General features: G+C 37.7%; 1 protein-coding gene across 2 annotated transcripts in view; it reads right to left on the bottom strand.

Moving 5' to 3' along the window:
• STXBP5 (syntaxin binding protein 5) overlaps positions 1-12690 on the bottom strand; it is a 204918-nt gene extending 192228 nt beyond the window's left edge. The window contains exons 1-2 of one of the 2 annotated variants that reach the window (XM_027850654.1): positions 12421-12690; positions 9994-10091 (exon numbers count right to left, since the gene is read on the bottom strand). In XM_027850654.1, the coding sequence (XP_027706455.1) occupies positions 9994-10091; positions 12421-12591 (269 nt within the window). In that variant the 5' untranslated portion in view covers positions 12592-12690. The remainder of the gene's footprint in view (positions 1-9993; positions 10092-12420) is intronic. The other variant, XM_027850655.1, reaches the window with a different exon arrangement.
• Between the last annotated feature and the right edge of the window lie 535 nt (positions 12691-13225).

The raw sequence follows: 13225 nt of genomic DNA on the forward strand, positions 1-13225 counted from the left end.
TTGGGATGGTTGGGGCAGCTAGGCGGCGCAGTGGATAGAGCACCAGCCCTGAAGTCAGGACGACCTGAGTTCAAATCCGGCCTCAGATCAAACACTTGACACTTACTAGCTGTGTGACCCTGGGCAAGTCACTTAACCCCAACTGCCTAAAAACAAAAAAAAACAAAAAAAAAGAAAAAAAAATTGGGATGACAATCCTTTTCTCACCAGCTTAGCTCTGATACCCGATAAAAACTCCAGTCCTGTATTTGCCTACTCCAGTAGAATCATAAATTAAAGGTAGATGCTTAGAGTTCATCTTGTCCAGCCCCCTTACTTCATAGATAAAGAAACTGAGGTCCTAGGAGGCTAAATGAGTTGCCTAAGGTCCCATAGGCACAAAGTGGTCAACTGCAATTTGAACCTGGGTCTTGACACCAAATCCAGTGCTTTAATCAAGCACAGTTCAGATTCAGAATGTTTAAAAACAAATTTTTCTTCTCAAACCAACTTCACCTCCCCAACATCATCATTTTCTCCTCTTCCATTTTTCCTGCTCCAATCCTTTACATTATCCACAATCGGTTTTCATGCTCGTGCTTTCTGATCTTCTTGCTGCTCCATTCCCATTACCAGTGTCTAAGCTTAGACTCTCACCATCTCATGAATGACTATTAAGTTTCTTTTCTTCAGGTCTTTCTTTTCTACTACTCCAAATAACAGAATTTTAGAGGTAAAAGCAACTTTAGAGATCACCTAGTTTAACTGTCTCACTTTACATATAAGTAAATGAAAGCCCTCAAAATGCTAAGTTATTTGCCCTAAAGTCACATCAATCTACACGACAACCCTAGTGGTCTTTCGAAAACACTGCATTTATAACATTCTCTCACTAAAATCATAAATTGCTCCTGACTGCCATATTAAATTCAGGTTGGCATTTAGGCCTTCAATTAATTAGATATACTTTACTACGAAAAATCCTAGAATCCCTCACTCCCTTCTCCCCTCTCCTGTCTCAGATTTCCAACTCCAATTCGTCTTACAATTTCTAATAAATCATGCTCATTTTCCTCCCTCAAAATAGTTTTTTTCATGCCAGTACCTCCTGTCTAGAAGGGCAATCTTAACCCTAAAACTTCCTTGAAGGTTTCCTATTTTTCAAGGCCTTTTTAATCTCAGCAGGATTATTTCCCTTTAGGAAGGTTTCCTGCAGTCTTCTATCACCCTGAATTCTACAACTATTTGATATTATTATACCTCATCTACCTAACTAGACTGTAAGGGCAGGAGTCATTTATTTCTTTCATAGTCTTCACAAAAGACAACAAAAAACTCCAATGGTACAGAGTCACCTTCAAAAGCTTAAGAAAGACTGGAGTATACTGTAGTTCAAAACAAAGAACAGATTTCCATATCAAACTGACTGATTTGAATTGAATTTTTATATGACATTAAAAACAAACCAAGAGACCATTAGGCAAATGCTATATTTGTCTAATAATATTTGTGTAGTTAAAACTTAAATGAACTTACTATCTAAATCTATGAAAACCACTACTAGCCAGACATGGTTAAGGGAAAGGGAAGAAAATTTATTACTAGAGCTTTCTGTCCACTCCTTAAAATAGATACCTGCAATGCCCTCAAATATACCACATCTGATTATATACAATATGACCCAGTTTGGGGTTCTTCTGATAATAAGGAGAATCTAAAGATAATAGAGGCAATCAAGATATTTTATTTCACTTTTCAGTAAAAACCCTCTTATTTTATGCATGTGCAAAAGATAATTGTTATTTTCTTTAAATTTCAACCAATACATTTTCAAATCCTCTTTTGAGGCCAAGAAATTTAGGATTTAAACATGCATTTTGTAATGATGTTTTTAAAAAATAAGTTTCCATATATGAATTCAATAAATATGCTAAAACATTATTCAAGTACTCAGACTTTCATAAATTCTGCTCTATAAACATTATGAAATAAAAGCAATACTGCTTTGTTTTATTTAAGGTAGTTCAACTTGACATAATCCTCAAAAACATCTATAGTAGTATTAACTCAGAGATTACAGAACTAAGTGCTCCACTTGCAGAGTATACTCAAGGCATGCCTGATCCCACAACATTTCAGAATTAGACTATGAGGCTAGTGTCAGTTCACTCAGGCTTAGGAGAACAAGGAAATTCACAACACTAAAGTCCTTGACATTAACAAATAGTTCAACAACAGAAATTGATATGGTTTATTAAAGGACACATGAAAAAAAAGAAGCATTACAATCTGCCTTGTTACTGCAATTAAGGACCACTGGATATTTCCATCTGACTTGTGCTGAAGCTTCCTGTATGTGTTGCCTCCCTCTATTAGAATGCTGAGGTCCTCAAGAGCAAGTAGTCTTACTTTTATACTTGTATCCCCAGCACTTGACCATTTACACATTCATCTACCTAATAATCTAATATTACAGAGTCTAAATTCCTATCTCAGTCTTCTATCAGCCCTAAGATCACTTCTTCTCTTCTCAAAGAAATTAGTATCTGACTCACAGATTCTTCCTCAACTTTCCTACCCTACCCCCAATTCCCACCCTCATACTGATATGTGTTGATGAACCCTCCAAAACCCTGTATTCCTAGTTCATTTAACTTCCCTCAATTTCTATAACCTACATCTTTACTATCCCAACAACTCATAGGGATGATCATACCACTGATTTCATTATTACCAGTTACTATGACAGAATGTAGGTTCCTTGGAAGCAAAGCCTGGTTCATATTTTTGTCTTTGTATCTCCTCCATTTAATAAGTAGCTGGCTTAGTAAGTACTTAAAGGTAATGGCTGTTGACTGATTGGTAAGTATCTCCATAATCCAGAACTCTAACTCTAACTCTCTCCGGTTGCAACTTCCTTCCATCTTTTTCTTTTACGTCAGCTAAACCTATTCTTCATCCTTACTGATTTCTAATCCCTTCAGCTTCTCCTGTTTTCTCAAACTATTCCCTCACCTCTACCCTCAATCTCCTCCCTTCATACCTTTAGTCTTGATCCTATGGTTGACCAGTTCTACTACATACTAAACTGTACCTTGAATCCCTTACCATCTCATTCCACTTAATGCTCAAAGTTTGCCAAACACCAATGATACATTAACCCCCTACAATTAATCCCCTACAATTCACTATGTTTGCTTCTTCTCACTGATAGCTGCATCTACAAATAAAAGTCAGGCAACATAACCAGCACACACCCCATAATTTTATTCTCTTTTTTCAAGCCCCCTATACTCACCATCTCCTCTCAGCAGAGAACCATGAGAAAAGGTGTTCATTGTGAGCTTCTCTTTCTCCCATATGCTACACCTCAAAACCCTCAACATCATTCCCTAGTTTCTCCTCCTTTACCCTAGTCTCTGAGAAAGAGGTGGTTCCTTTTCCTTGTATACTTAAGCATATCCCCTCTCATTTCTTCAAAGAGTTTAACCTTTAAACATTCCCCCTCTCTAACATCATCAATCTCTTATCTTTTTACCCATTATCAATCCATTTTTTCTACTATCTAAAAACCTGCCCAGATCTCTGAAGCTTTAAACAAAAAATCTTTCTCTTGACCCCAGTATCCTTTGAGATATCTATCCCGTATCACTTGTCTTAAAAAACAAAAACAAAAAACCTTCATTAAGTCTAAGATAGAGGAGGCATGGTTGGATAGCAGTCTTGAAAAAGATTTAGGGATTTTAGTGAACTGAAAGCTCAATCAATCAGCAATCCAAAAAAGTTAATGTAATCTCAGGCTTCATGAAAAGGATATAGCTTCCAAAAACAGAAAGATCACACTGTATTCTACCCTCATCAGTCTCTTTCTATTGTGTTCAGTTCTAGGCATCAGAATTTAAGAATGATATTGATAAACTAGAGAGCTTTGAGAAAGATAAACAGGATGATAAAGAACTTTTCAGTACATGTCCTATAAAGATCAGTTAAAGGAACCATCGGGACAAGAGAATATACAATGGGACACAGCTATCTTCAAGTATATGAAGGACTTTCAAATTGAGGAGGAATTAGATTTGTTCTATTTGGTTCCAGAAGGCTGAAACGAGAAGCAATAGGTAGAAGTTGCAAAGAGGTAAATTTCAGCTTGATGTGGAAAGAAAACACCACCACCACATACACACAACCTCCTCCTCCTCCCCGCCCCCTCCTTCCTAATAAATCTTCCTAATAATCTTCCTAATAAAGGCCTCCAAAAGTAGAATAGGCTACCTCTAGAAAGTGGCAGCTGCCCTCCTTTGAAGGCCTCCAAACAAAGGTTGGATAACCACTTGTCTGGCATATTATAATAGGAGATTCTTTCATGTGTGGGTTGAACTAGAGAACCAATCAAGTCCCTTCCAAATCTCAAATTTTGTGATTCTTTTCTCTTTCACAATCAAATTCCTCAGAAGAGGAATTTTGCATTCATTGTCTCCACTTCCCTACGTCCCAATTCTTTCTGACCCACTGCAATCTAATTTCTAACACTACTACTCAAATGAAACCATTCTCTAAGATAAATAATCTCAATTGCTAAATTAAATGGTGTTTTCTCAGTATTCACCCTACTTTATCTCTCTGGAGCTTTTTATACTGACGACTACACCTGACTCCTGCTACCTCAACCTCCCTCACTTCAATGGGATAGCTGTTCTTTGGAGCATTCAACCATTACCTACTAAATCCTGCCACTGGACTTTAATGACTCTGGAAGAGAGAGTGAAGCTGATGACCTCGTACTACTCTGCCTCACTTAAATCCAATACAATTCACCTAGGAGTCAAGACATCTCTTGAGATGTCACTGGTCTTTTTTGAAAACAAAGGACAAACAACCACCACCACCACCTCCTAGTAAATCAGCCAGGCTAACAACCTCAGCCATTTTATCTCTCATTTGCATTTAATAAATTTGTAAATCTCACCAATTTAAATCTTTAACATCTGTCCATTTCTCCCCACTTATACCACAATCGAGTTGAGGCACTCACCATTTCTTGCTTGGCTGTAATATCCTCATATCCTGGCTCAAGTCGCTTCATTCTCCAATCCATCCTCCACACAGTTGCCAAATCAACATTCCTAAAATAGAGATGTCACCATGTCTCACCTTAGTCCAAAAATCTTGAATGGTACTCTGTTGCCTCTAAAATAAAATAGAAACTGCTTAATCTAATATTTGAAGCAATCCAACTTGTCCTCAAACTATCTTTCTACTTTGATATCATAGTACTCCTTCCTTCATAAACCATGTTTTAGTCAAACAATCCTACTAGCTATTCTCTAAACTCTACATTCCACCCCCATCACCATATCCTGCATAGGCCCCATGCTTAGAATGCATTCCTTCCTCCTTTTACCATCTTAGAACACCTCATTTTCTTACTTCCAGTTTAGTGCATGCTCCCTCCTCATATTATTTATATATATATAAACATATATATTTATAATCAGACTGTACTCCAGCACACTCCGATCACACCAAATAGAATATAAGTTCAAAGGCAAAGACCATTTTTCTCTGTTTCCCCAGTGATTAGCACATAGTAGGCAATTAACAAATGTTTTTTCAGTTAGGATTAATACAATTAGGAGAAAAGATATCACAAGAAAGCAGTCCCAGCGGAAGGAAAAAAAAAATGTAGAGAAACTAATGCCAAGAAAATACAAAAATTCTCATTTGGCAAATATGTTATGATTTTACAAATTAATCAGAAACTTAACATTTCACAAGCATAATCTTTGTACAGCTGATGGATTTCTTAGAGAGCTCCAGCTATGCCATTAGCTGTTCTTCAGTTATGAAATGGACACAATATCACACAATAAAACCTTTTAAGACACTCAATAAAAGGATCTATATAAACACAGTAAATTGAGCGGTTAGGTTACATAAGAGATTGAGAAATAAAGATGATTATATTTACATATCTAAAAAAACCATATCTCATCTTTTTTTTTTTAAACAAATCAGATTTATAAACCACTTCAATACTACAAAAGTTCATTATTTTATCAGTATAGATACACTTTCTAATGATGCTATAGGTGGTCATGAGTTGCTTGGTTAAAGAAAAAAAAAATTATCCAAGAGCTCATATCCTGGTGATTGGCCTCTCAAACTTATCTAAGCTCTTCCAATAAGAGACTATTTCCAGGCTCACAGGTACATAAAACTAGAGCGGGAAGACAACTTACGAAGTCATATAGGTCAATATACTCATTTTATGGATTAGGAAAACAGAAGTCCAAAAAGGTTGCAGTTTGTCCAAGGTCACAAAGGTAATAAGTAGCAGAGGAAGAACGTGAACTAGTGTCTTCAGTCTTTAGAACTGGTACTTCCTCCACTGTACCACAAGGCTTTGAGTATCAAAGTAGGACTTTAATGGCATATTTTAACATAAAGCCAATTTTCAGCATTTTAGAGATGAAAGTAATCTCAATGGCCATCTAGTCCAATCCACACTTGAAAAGAAAATCTTTCTACAAAATACTCAATAACACCAAAGACCTAGAATGGAAGATCTTTTTCCCTTTTAAAAGGACTATTAAAAAAGTTTTTCCTAATCTATTATCAAGTTCTGCCTTTTAAAAGTCCACCTCCTTCCTTCTTTCTTTCCCTCCCTCTCTCTTTCCTCTCCCTCCCTCCTCATCTTCCGTCCACATAAGATATCATACCCTTACCAGGGGGTGCTCTGCCCAAAGGAATGTAAATTTTGATCACTGAAACCTCACAAGATATCTTGGAATTTCCTAAATCGAAATCACTCTGGCTCTCAAAGACAGGTCAACAACAGGTCCCAGGCCAAGCCTCACTTGGTCACAGTTTGGGCCCAGATAGCTGAGAGTAAACATAAATAGCAATTGTTTCTGTTTTGGCCAGAAACCTTGAGAATCTTCCCCTCCCAGATTGATTTTCATTTTTTTTTGTTTTGATTAGGTAAAAGAGGCCATTCTCTGATTCATTTCTTACCTAGCCTTAAACACTGAATGGGTATTGCCTCAGATAAACTAGACTTAAAAAGGCCAAAATCTCTCACTATATCCAGGGCCATTTCCAGTGGTTCTGATCTATGTCCAGCCACTAGATCCAAAGGGCTCTGGAGAAGAAAGTAAGGCTGGTAACTCTGCACAGTCCTCCCTCACATAAATCAAATTCACTTGCAAATCATGGCATAGCTTTCCTGATGTCATAGTCTTCTTCAAGAACAAAGGACAGACAAATAACAACAATAACAATTATGGCATAACTCCTCCTATATACCAGATATATTCCGGTAAAAATAGTACACAAACTCATAATATTCCCCAATTATCTTAGAATTGCACAAATGCTTTATCTTCATTTTTCATATACATTTAGTAAGAATTATATCTTTAGGTCCCCACTGCTCTTCATACCCCCAACCTACCCCCAAGCCTCAGAGTCTTGGTTAATATCCTTAAAATATATGTAGAGGGTGTCCCAAAAGCCTTGGTGCAGTTTTAAACTATTTGAAACTGTACTAAGTTTTGGAAAATCTTATATATATTCATATGTACTAGGAAGAAATTACTTTGTAACTCAAATAATCAGTATTTGATGTTTTAAAACTACAGCTCCGTAAGTAGCACTCACTTCTAATAATACCACTTTAATAAAAGGACAAAACTACCTATGAAACAAAGTCAAGAATCTTTCAAGAAAAAATTCAGTATTAATTCAAAAACACACACACACACACTCACAAATTGCTCATTAGGAAAAAAAACAGAAAAAATCCTTTCAAATACCTGATTTAATTAAACTTTAGTAAATAATTTCTAGAAAAAAAAAAGCTGCGGGCTTTAAATAGCTAGAATATAACAACAATTACAATTGCTACTTCATTTCAAATGACATTCCTTATCAAGAACATTCCTGAATGTCGGATATAAAATTACTTAGACAGTTCAGGCCAAGTATTTCATCCTAAATTATTCAAAAATTTCAAGCAAAAGTAGCTTTTGCCCTGATATTGAGATACAAACAAAGTCCATTGTTTAAATAAATAATTTGGGCACCTAAGTGATGCAGAGCCCCGACCTGAGTTCAAAACCCAGCCTCAGACACATGATACTCACTGGCTGTGTGACCCTGGGGAAGTCACTTAACCCTGATGGCCTCACAAAAATAAATGAATAAATAAATAAATAAAATAATCTAAGCATTTTATGAAAGTAGATCTAATCTAGTGAGATTGTAGACATGTCCTTATATTATAATGGATATGGATTAACTACTACAATGGTACTGTGAATAGCATGGTGTTATGAATATTCAGTGCAGTCACAGAAAACATGCCAAGAAAATTTGAAAATTTCATTATCTACATTTTAAGATGCTAAAATTAACTACAAATGAAATTTAAATTCTACCTTGATTGCTGTTTAGTGCTTCTCCTAAAGCTAAAATCAGACAAACCCCAACAACAAAAAGCAAATAACTTTGTTTAACTAGGTGATTGTTATTGTTTGTATTAGTGCCCTTTCACATTCTATTAATATCATTTTACCTAGCATTGGGTAGGAAATGGCTATTGTACTATCATTTGTACAGCTTGAGCTAAAGCTAAATTTTGACAACATGTGCATTTGTGTTGTTAGTTAAATGTTACAGTTATTAATAACAAATACATAGTATAATAACATAGTATAAAGACAAATAACTAAGACAAGTATTTGGAAATGAAAATTATCTTTCTTGATAACTCAGAGTAGAAGAAATTCTGAACAGAAATAATATTTTCTATAAAATGTAATCTTCAAAAAAGATAGAAAGGAGTTTGGAAAAATTTTACCAAATGACAAGATATTTTATCTTTCTTTGGATGAACTAGAAACAATGCAATTTATTTCTCCTCTGTGGCACTGTTTTTTTTTCTTTCAAATACAGTTTACTAACCTAAATGTTTTGTATATACTAATTTTTACAGAATATAATAAGGATTTAGAAGGGCCTTTTTAAAACAAAGTTATTGTTGGGAAAGCTGGGTGGTGCAGTGGATAAAACTCCAACCTTGGAATCAGGAGGACCTGAGCTCTAATTCGACCTCAGGCACAAGACTTATTAGCTGTGTGACCCTGGGCAAGTCACTTAACCCCAACTGCCTCACCAAAAGGCAAAAAAAAAAAGTTACTGTTGTTGTTGCTATTTAGCCCTCAGCACTCTGTATTTACTACAGATTGACAAGAGCTGGAATATCATCTCTTAATAAACCAATTTTAAAATCTCAAATTCATTTAAGATAGTATTAAATTTTAATATCTAACAGCCAATGTACATGTAATTCTTTAATATTTGCAAAGAATTTTACATATACTGCATTTGATCACAATCAACCATCGTGTAAGATAAAAACTGCAGGGACTGTCATTCCTAGAGAAAACTAGACTTCACAGAGGTTTAAATTGATCAGCTATAAAGTGTCAAGGTGGGAAATAAACTCTAAATCTCTCCCTCTTAATACTCCCTATACCATGTTGCTACACTAATATGTATGATATTTATGAAACTAATGAAAATCTTCAGATTTCATTCCTTTGTTTCTTTTAATAAACAAAAATTCTTCAAACTTAACTATTTCAATGGTTTAAAATATAAAATGTTAAACCATTACGAGCAGATGCTACTAAACTATTTCTACTTCCGTTCTTAAACTTCTAACTCTTTTCAAAGAAAAGTTGCAAACTACACAATCTTAACCTTTCGTTCATATATAAAGACTGTAAACCCACAAATGAAAACAGCAAGCTACACAGATCAGCAAATACACAGAAACATACAGACTAACACCAATCACCAAGGGTTAGTACAACCCCTCCTTCTCCCTCTATTAAACAACTGATTCTCACTTTCTGAATTTAACAGGAGGCAACTCCAACTGCTCAGGTGCAGTTAGAGAAAGGTTGGATGGAATAAAGTCAGATTTTTAAAATTAAAATGAAAGGATACAGCCTTAAAGCACCAGTCTGAGTTCCAACAGCCAAAATCTTCTGCACAGGATCAAATGCCAAGGCTGAGGGTTGATAGGGGAATCCATGGCGAACAGTCTTGAGATGAGGAAGTGATGAAATCAACAGCAATAACAGACAAATAAAAAAAGGGGGAGGGGGAATTCATTATCACATATTAGAACAGGATATCAAATCTATTAAAAAAAAAAAGAACACAAACATTACTGTCCGAAACACCTATTTGTGTTGGTTAACAGAAGTTGTTCGAGGTCAGCAAAAAAACCAACAATATGCGAAATTGTGATTTTAGCTTAATGTTTCAGTTGATGTCCCCTGGAACATCTTCCCTTTGGATATCTTCTCTCTAGAGTGGTAAGAAATGCCTGTCATTTAAGTCATAGAACACTTTTACACAAACAAAAGAAGACCGAAAACTTCTAATAAAATAGTCTACTGTAAATGAAGCCATTAAAGTTATTAAAGACAAAATGAAGAACAAGTTCCATTTCTCTTAGTCAAATCCCATCAAGACAGAGTTCTATAATGGAAAAAATATACACTTTTGTTCTCTCCCAGGAACCTGCTTTCTAAAAAGCACTAACTAGGTAAAAATTTTCCATCCCCATCATTAAGAAATTGTTTAAAATGTGTAATCTCAAACAACTCTTTTAACAATAATGTTTCTATGTGATTATCAGTTTATAAAATTAAACCCTAACAGGAGAATATTTATTTTAAATAAATTAATGGGTGAGACTAGTGTGGGAGAGGCTCATTCAATTCAAAGCACTGCGCTTAAGAATACAAAAACATTAAAAAAAAAACCAAAACCACAATCCCCTCCCTCCAGCATCTTAATATCTAATGGGGATGGGGTGACTTACATACAAATAAATATGATACTTAGAATGCGTTTAGGGCAATGGATGAGTCTACAGAAAAGACTAGAGAAGTATTCATAGGAGTTTTTAGGGGGAAGCCTGTTTTTCCTAATCAAAATTAAAGTCATGATTAACAATTTCCCTCCTTAGACTATATATATAATGGCTACCAAAATCCACCTACAAGTCTATTTTACAGCTGTATTTAACCTTCTTCCATTTTTTTTAAAAGTACATACTCTATCATATACAAAATGCCTTTTTGGGGGGAATGGTATCATAGGCATACTTTGGCCAATATAAAGCAAACACCTTTTACTTCAACACTTTTCAAGGGAACAGCAGAACTTAACATAAATATACCTAATTATGATGTTACTTTTATTAAGTACATAATAAGACAAAGCAATAAGGCTAAAAGTATATTTGTACATCCTCAAAATAGTCTATGTATATGAAGGCATGAGTGTTTATTGAAGATGATAAAAAATATCAATATTCAAATTAATTTGCATGTCTCATTGAACAAGGAACTAATTTGCTGCATCATCTTTCCTGAACTTAAGGACTTTGGCTTGTGATTATTACAGCACTATAGGCAAAAATCCCAATATTAACTTTTTATACCAACACCACAAAAAAGGATCCATAAATTCAAGTTAGAAGTCATCTGCAGTACATTTTAAAGAAGAAAATACAAGGCACAGGTGAATGCCAAATTGCTAATTAAGTCTGGCTGTCTGTTAACCAATCTTCATTATAAGTTATTTCCAAAGGAGGCCACAAGAGTTTTATGATTGTGTCTTATGCTTTAAAAAAAAAAAAAAAAACACCACCACACCAAAAAAAAACCCCTTCCAGATTACCGCAATTGATGCTTCCAAATACCAGCTTAATGGTCAGTATTATAAATGAGGGAATCTTAGAATCACTGTTGCATTAAAGAAGGTCCAGCAGAGTTTACAGTAAAGAAATCGGGGGAAATAATCTCCTAAGAAGCTTTTAATCACAAAGTGTTCTCTAAGGTCCAATAGATATGGGGGAGGGGGGGAGTAATTAGATACAAAGATGAATAGCTAAATATAGAGTGAGATGGATAGATTTAGTAGAGAACGGAACAGAACAATAGAGATATCGATGTTTAGATAAGTAGATAGGTAAATAGATGATAGATAGATGGGGGGGAATTGGTGGGGGAGAGAATGAGAGAGTGACAGAAAGAGAGAGAAAGAACCACAGGGGAAGAGACAGGGAAAGTAGGTGCGAGAGAGACATAGAGAGAGGAGACCGAGGGAAAAAAAAAGAGAGAGCTAGAGAGAGGGAGAAAGAGCGAGCTAGTGCCAGGTGGGAGAGAGCGAGAGGAGGGGGGGGGGGGGGAGAGAGGAGAGGAGAGAGGGGGGAGGGAGGGGGAGAGGGAAAGGGAGAAACTATCTAGCGGAGCCGGACAGGGACTCCTCGGGCTCCCCACTTAAAAGCCAGATCGGTGCCCAAGCCTCCCATTTTTCGCAATGCCCACGCGCGGGCCGTCCCCTCGAGCCAGTCACCTTGCAGAGCTGGAAGTGCTCGGATTGGAGCGTCTCCTGCACTTCGTTCTCCCGGCTCCCGGGCTGCTGTTGCTGCTGCTGTTGCTGCTGCTGCTGCTGCGAGGACGACGACAATGACGACGAGCCGGCTGTCAGGCCGTCCAGCACCTTTCTGATGTTGAATTTCTTCATGGTCTCCCCGGGCGCTCCCTTTTCCCCAGCCTTCTGCTCCTTCTTCCTCGTCCTCCTCCTCCCGAGGCGGCCGCGGCCTCCCCCCCAGCGCCTCCGCGGTCCCCTAGCTAGAGGCTCAGAGGGAGGGCAGCCGAGCGACGTCCCCCGTGGACGTGGACCGAGGAAGGGGGGAGGGCGGGCCCGGGCGGCAGTTTTGACAAGATGGTCAGAGGCAAGAACGCGGTGGAAGAGGAGGAGGAGGGTATGTGGGAGAAGCTGAGAGAGGAAGAGAGGAAGGAAGGAGGGAAGGAGGGGGTGAATATCCCAGCAGGAAATCCCGCGACGACGGGAAACACCCGAGAAGGGCAGCTCGGCCGCCGCGCCCGGACGGACACACGGCCGGACAGACGGAGGCCCGGCTCGCCCCTTCCAGCGGGTTCCCCGACGCTGTGCGTCGGCTGCTGGTGCCGCCTCCTTCTCCTCCCCTCCGCTGGGGGGCAGCAGCGGCAACAGCAGCAACAGCGCCCGGTTGGCAGCCGAGCCCGCCCGCCCGCAGGCTCCTCTCTCAGGCTCTCCTCTTGCTCTGTCTCCGACAGTCTCTCCCCACCTACCCCTTCACCTAGTGGCGGAGTGGCTCCCGACCGCGCCGCCTCCT

Source organism: Vombatus ursinus, unplaced genomic scaffold (assembly GCF_900497805.2).
Source record: "Vombatus ursinus unplaced genomic scaffold, bare-nosed wombat genome assembly UNPS02009132.1, whole genome shotgun sequence".
Lineage (NCBI taxonomy): Eukaryota > Metazoa > Chordata > Mammalia > Diprotodontia > Vombatidae > Vombatus > Vombatus ursinus.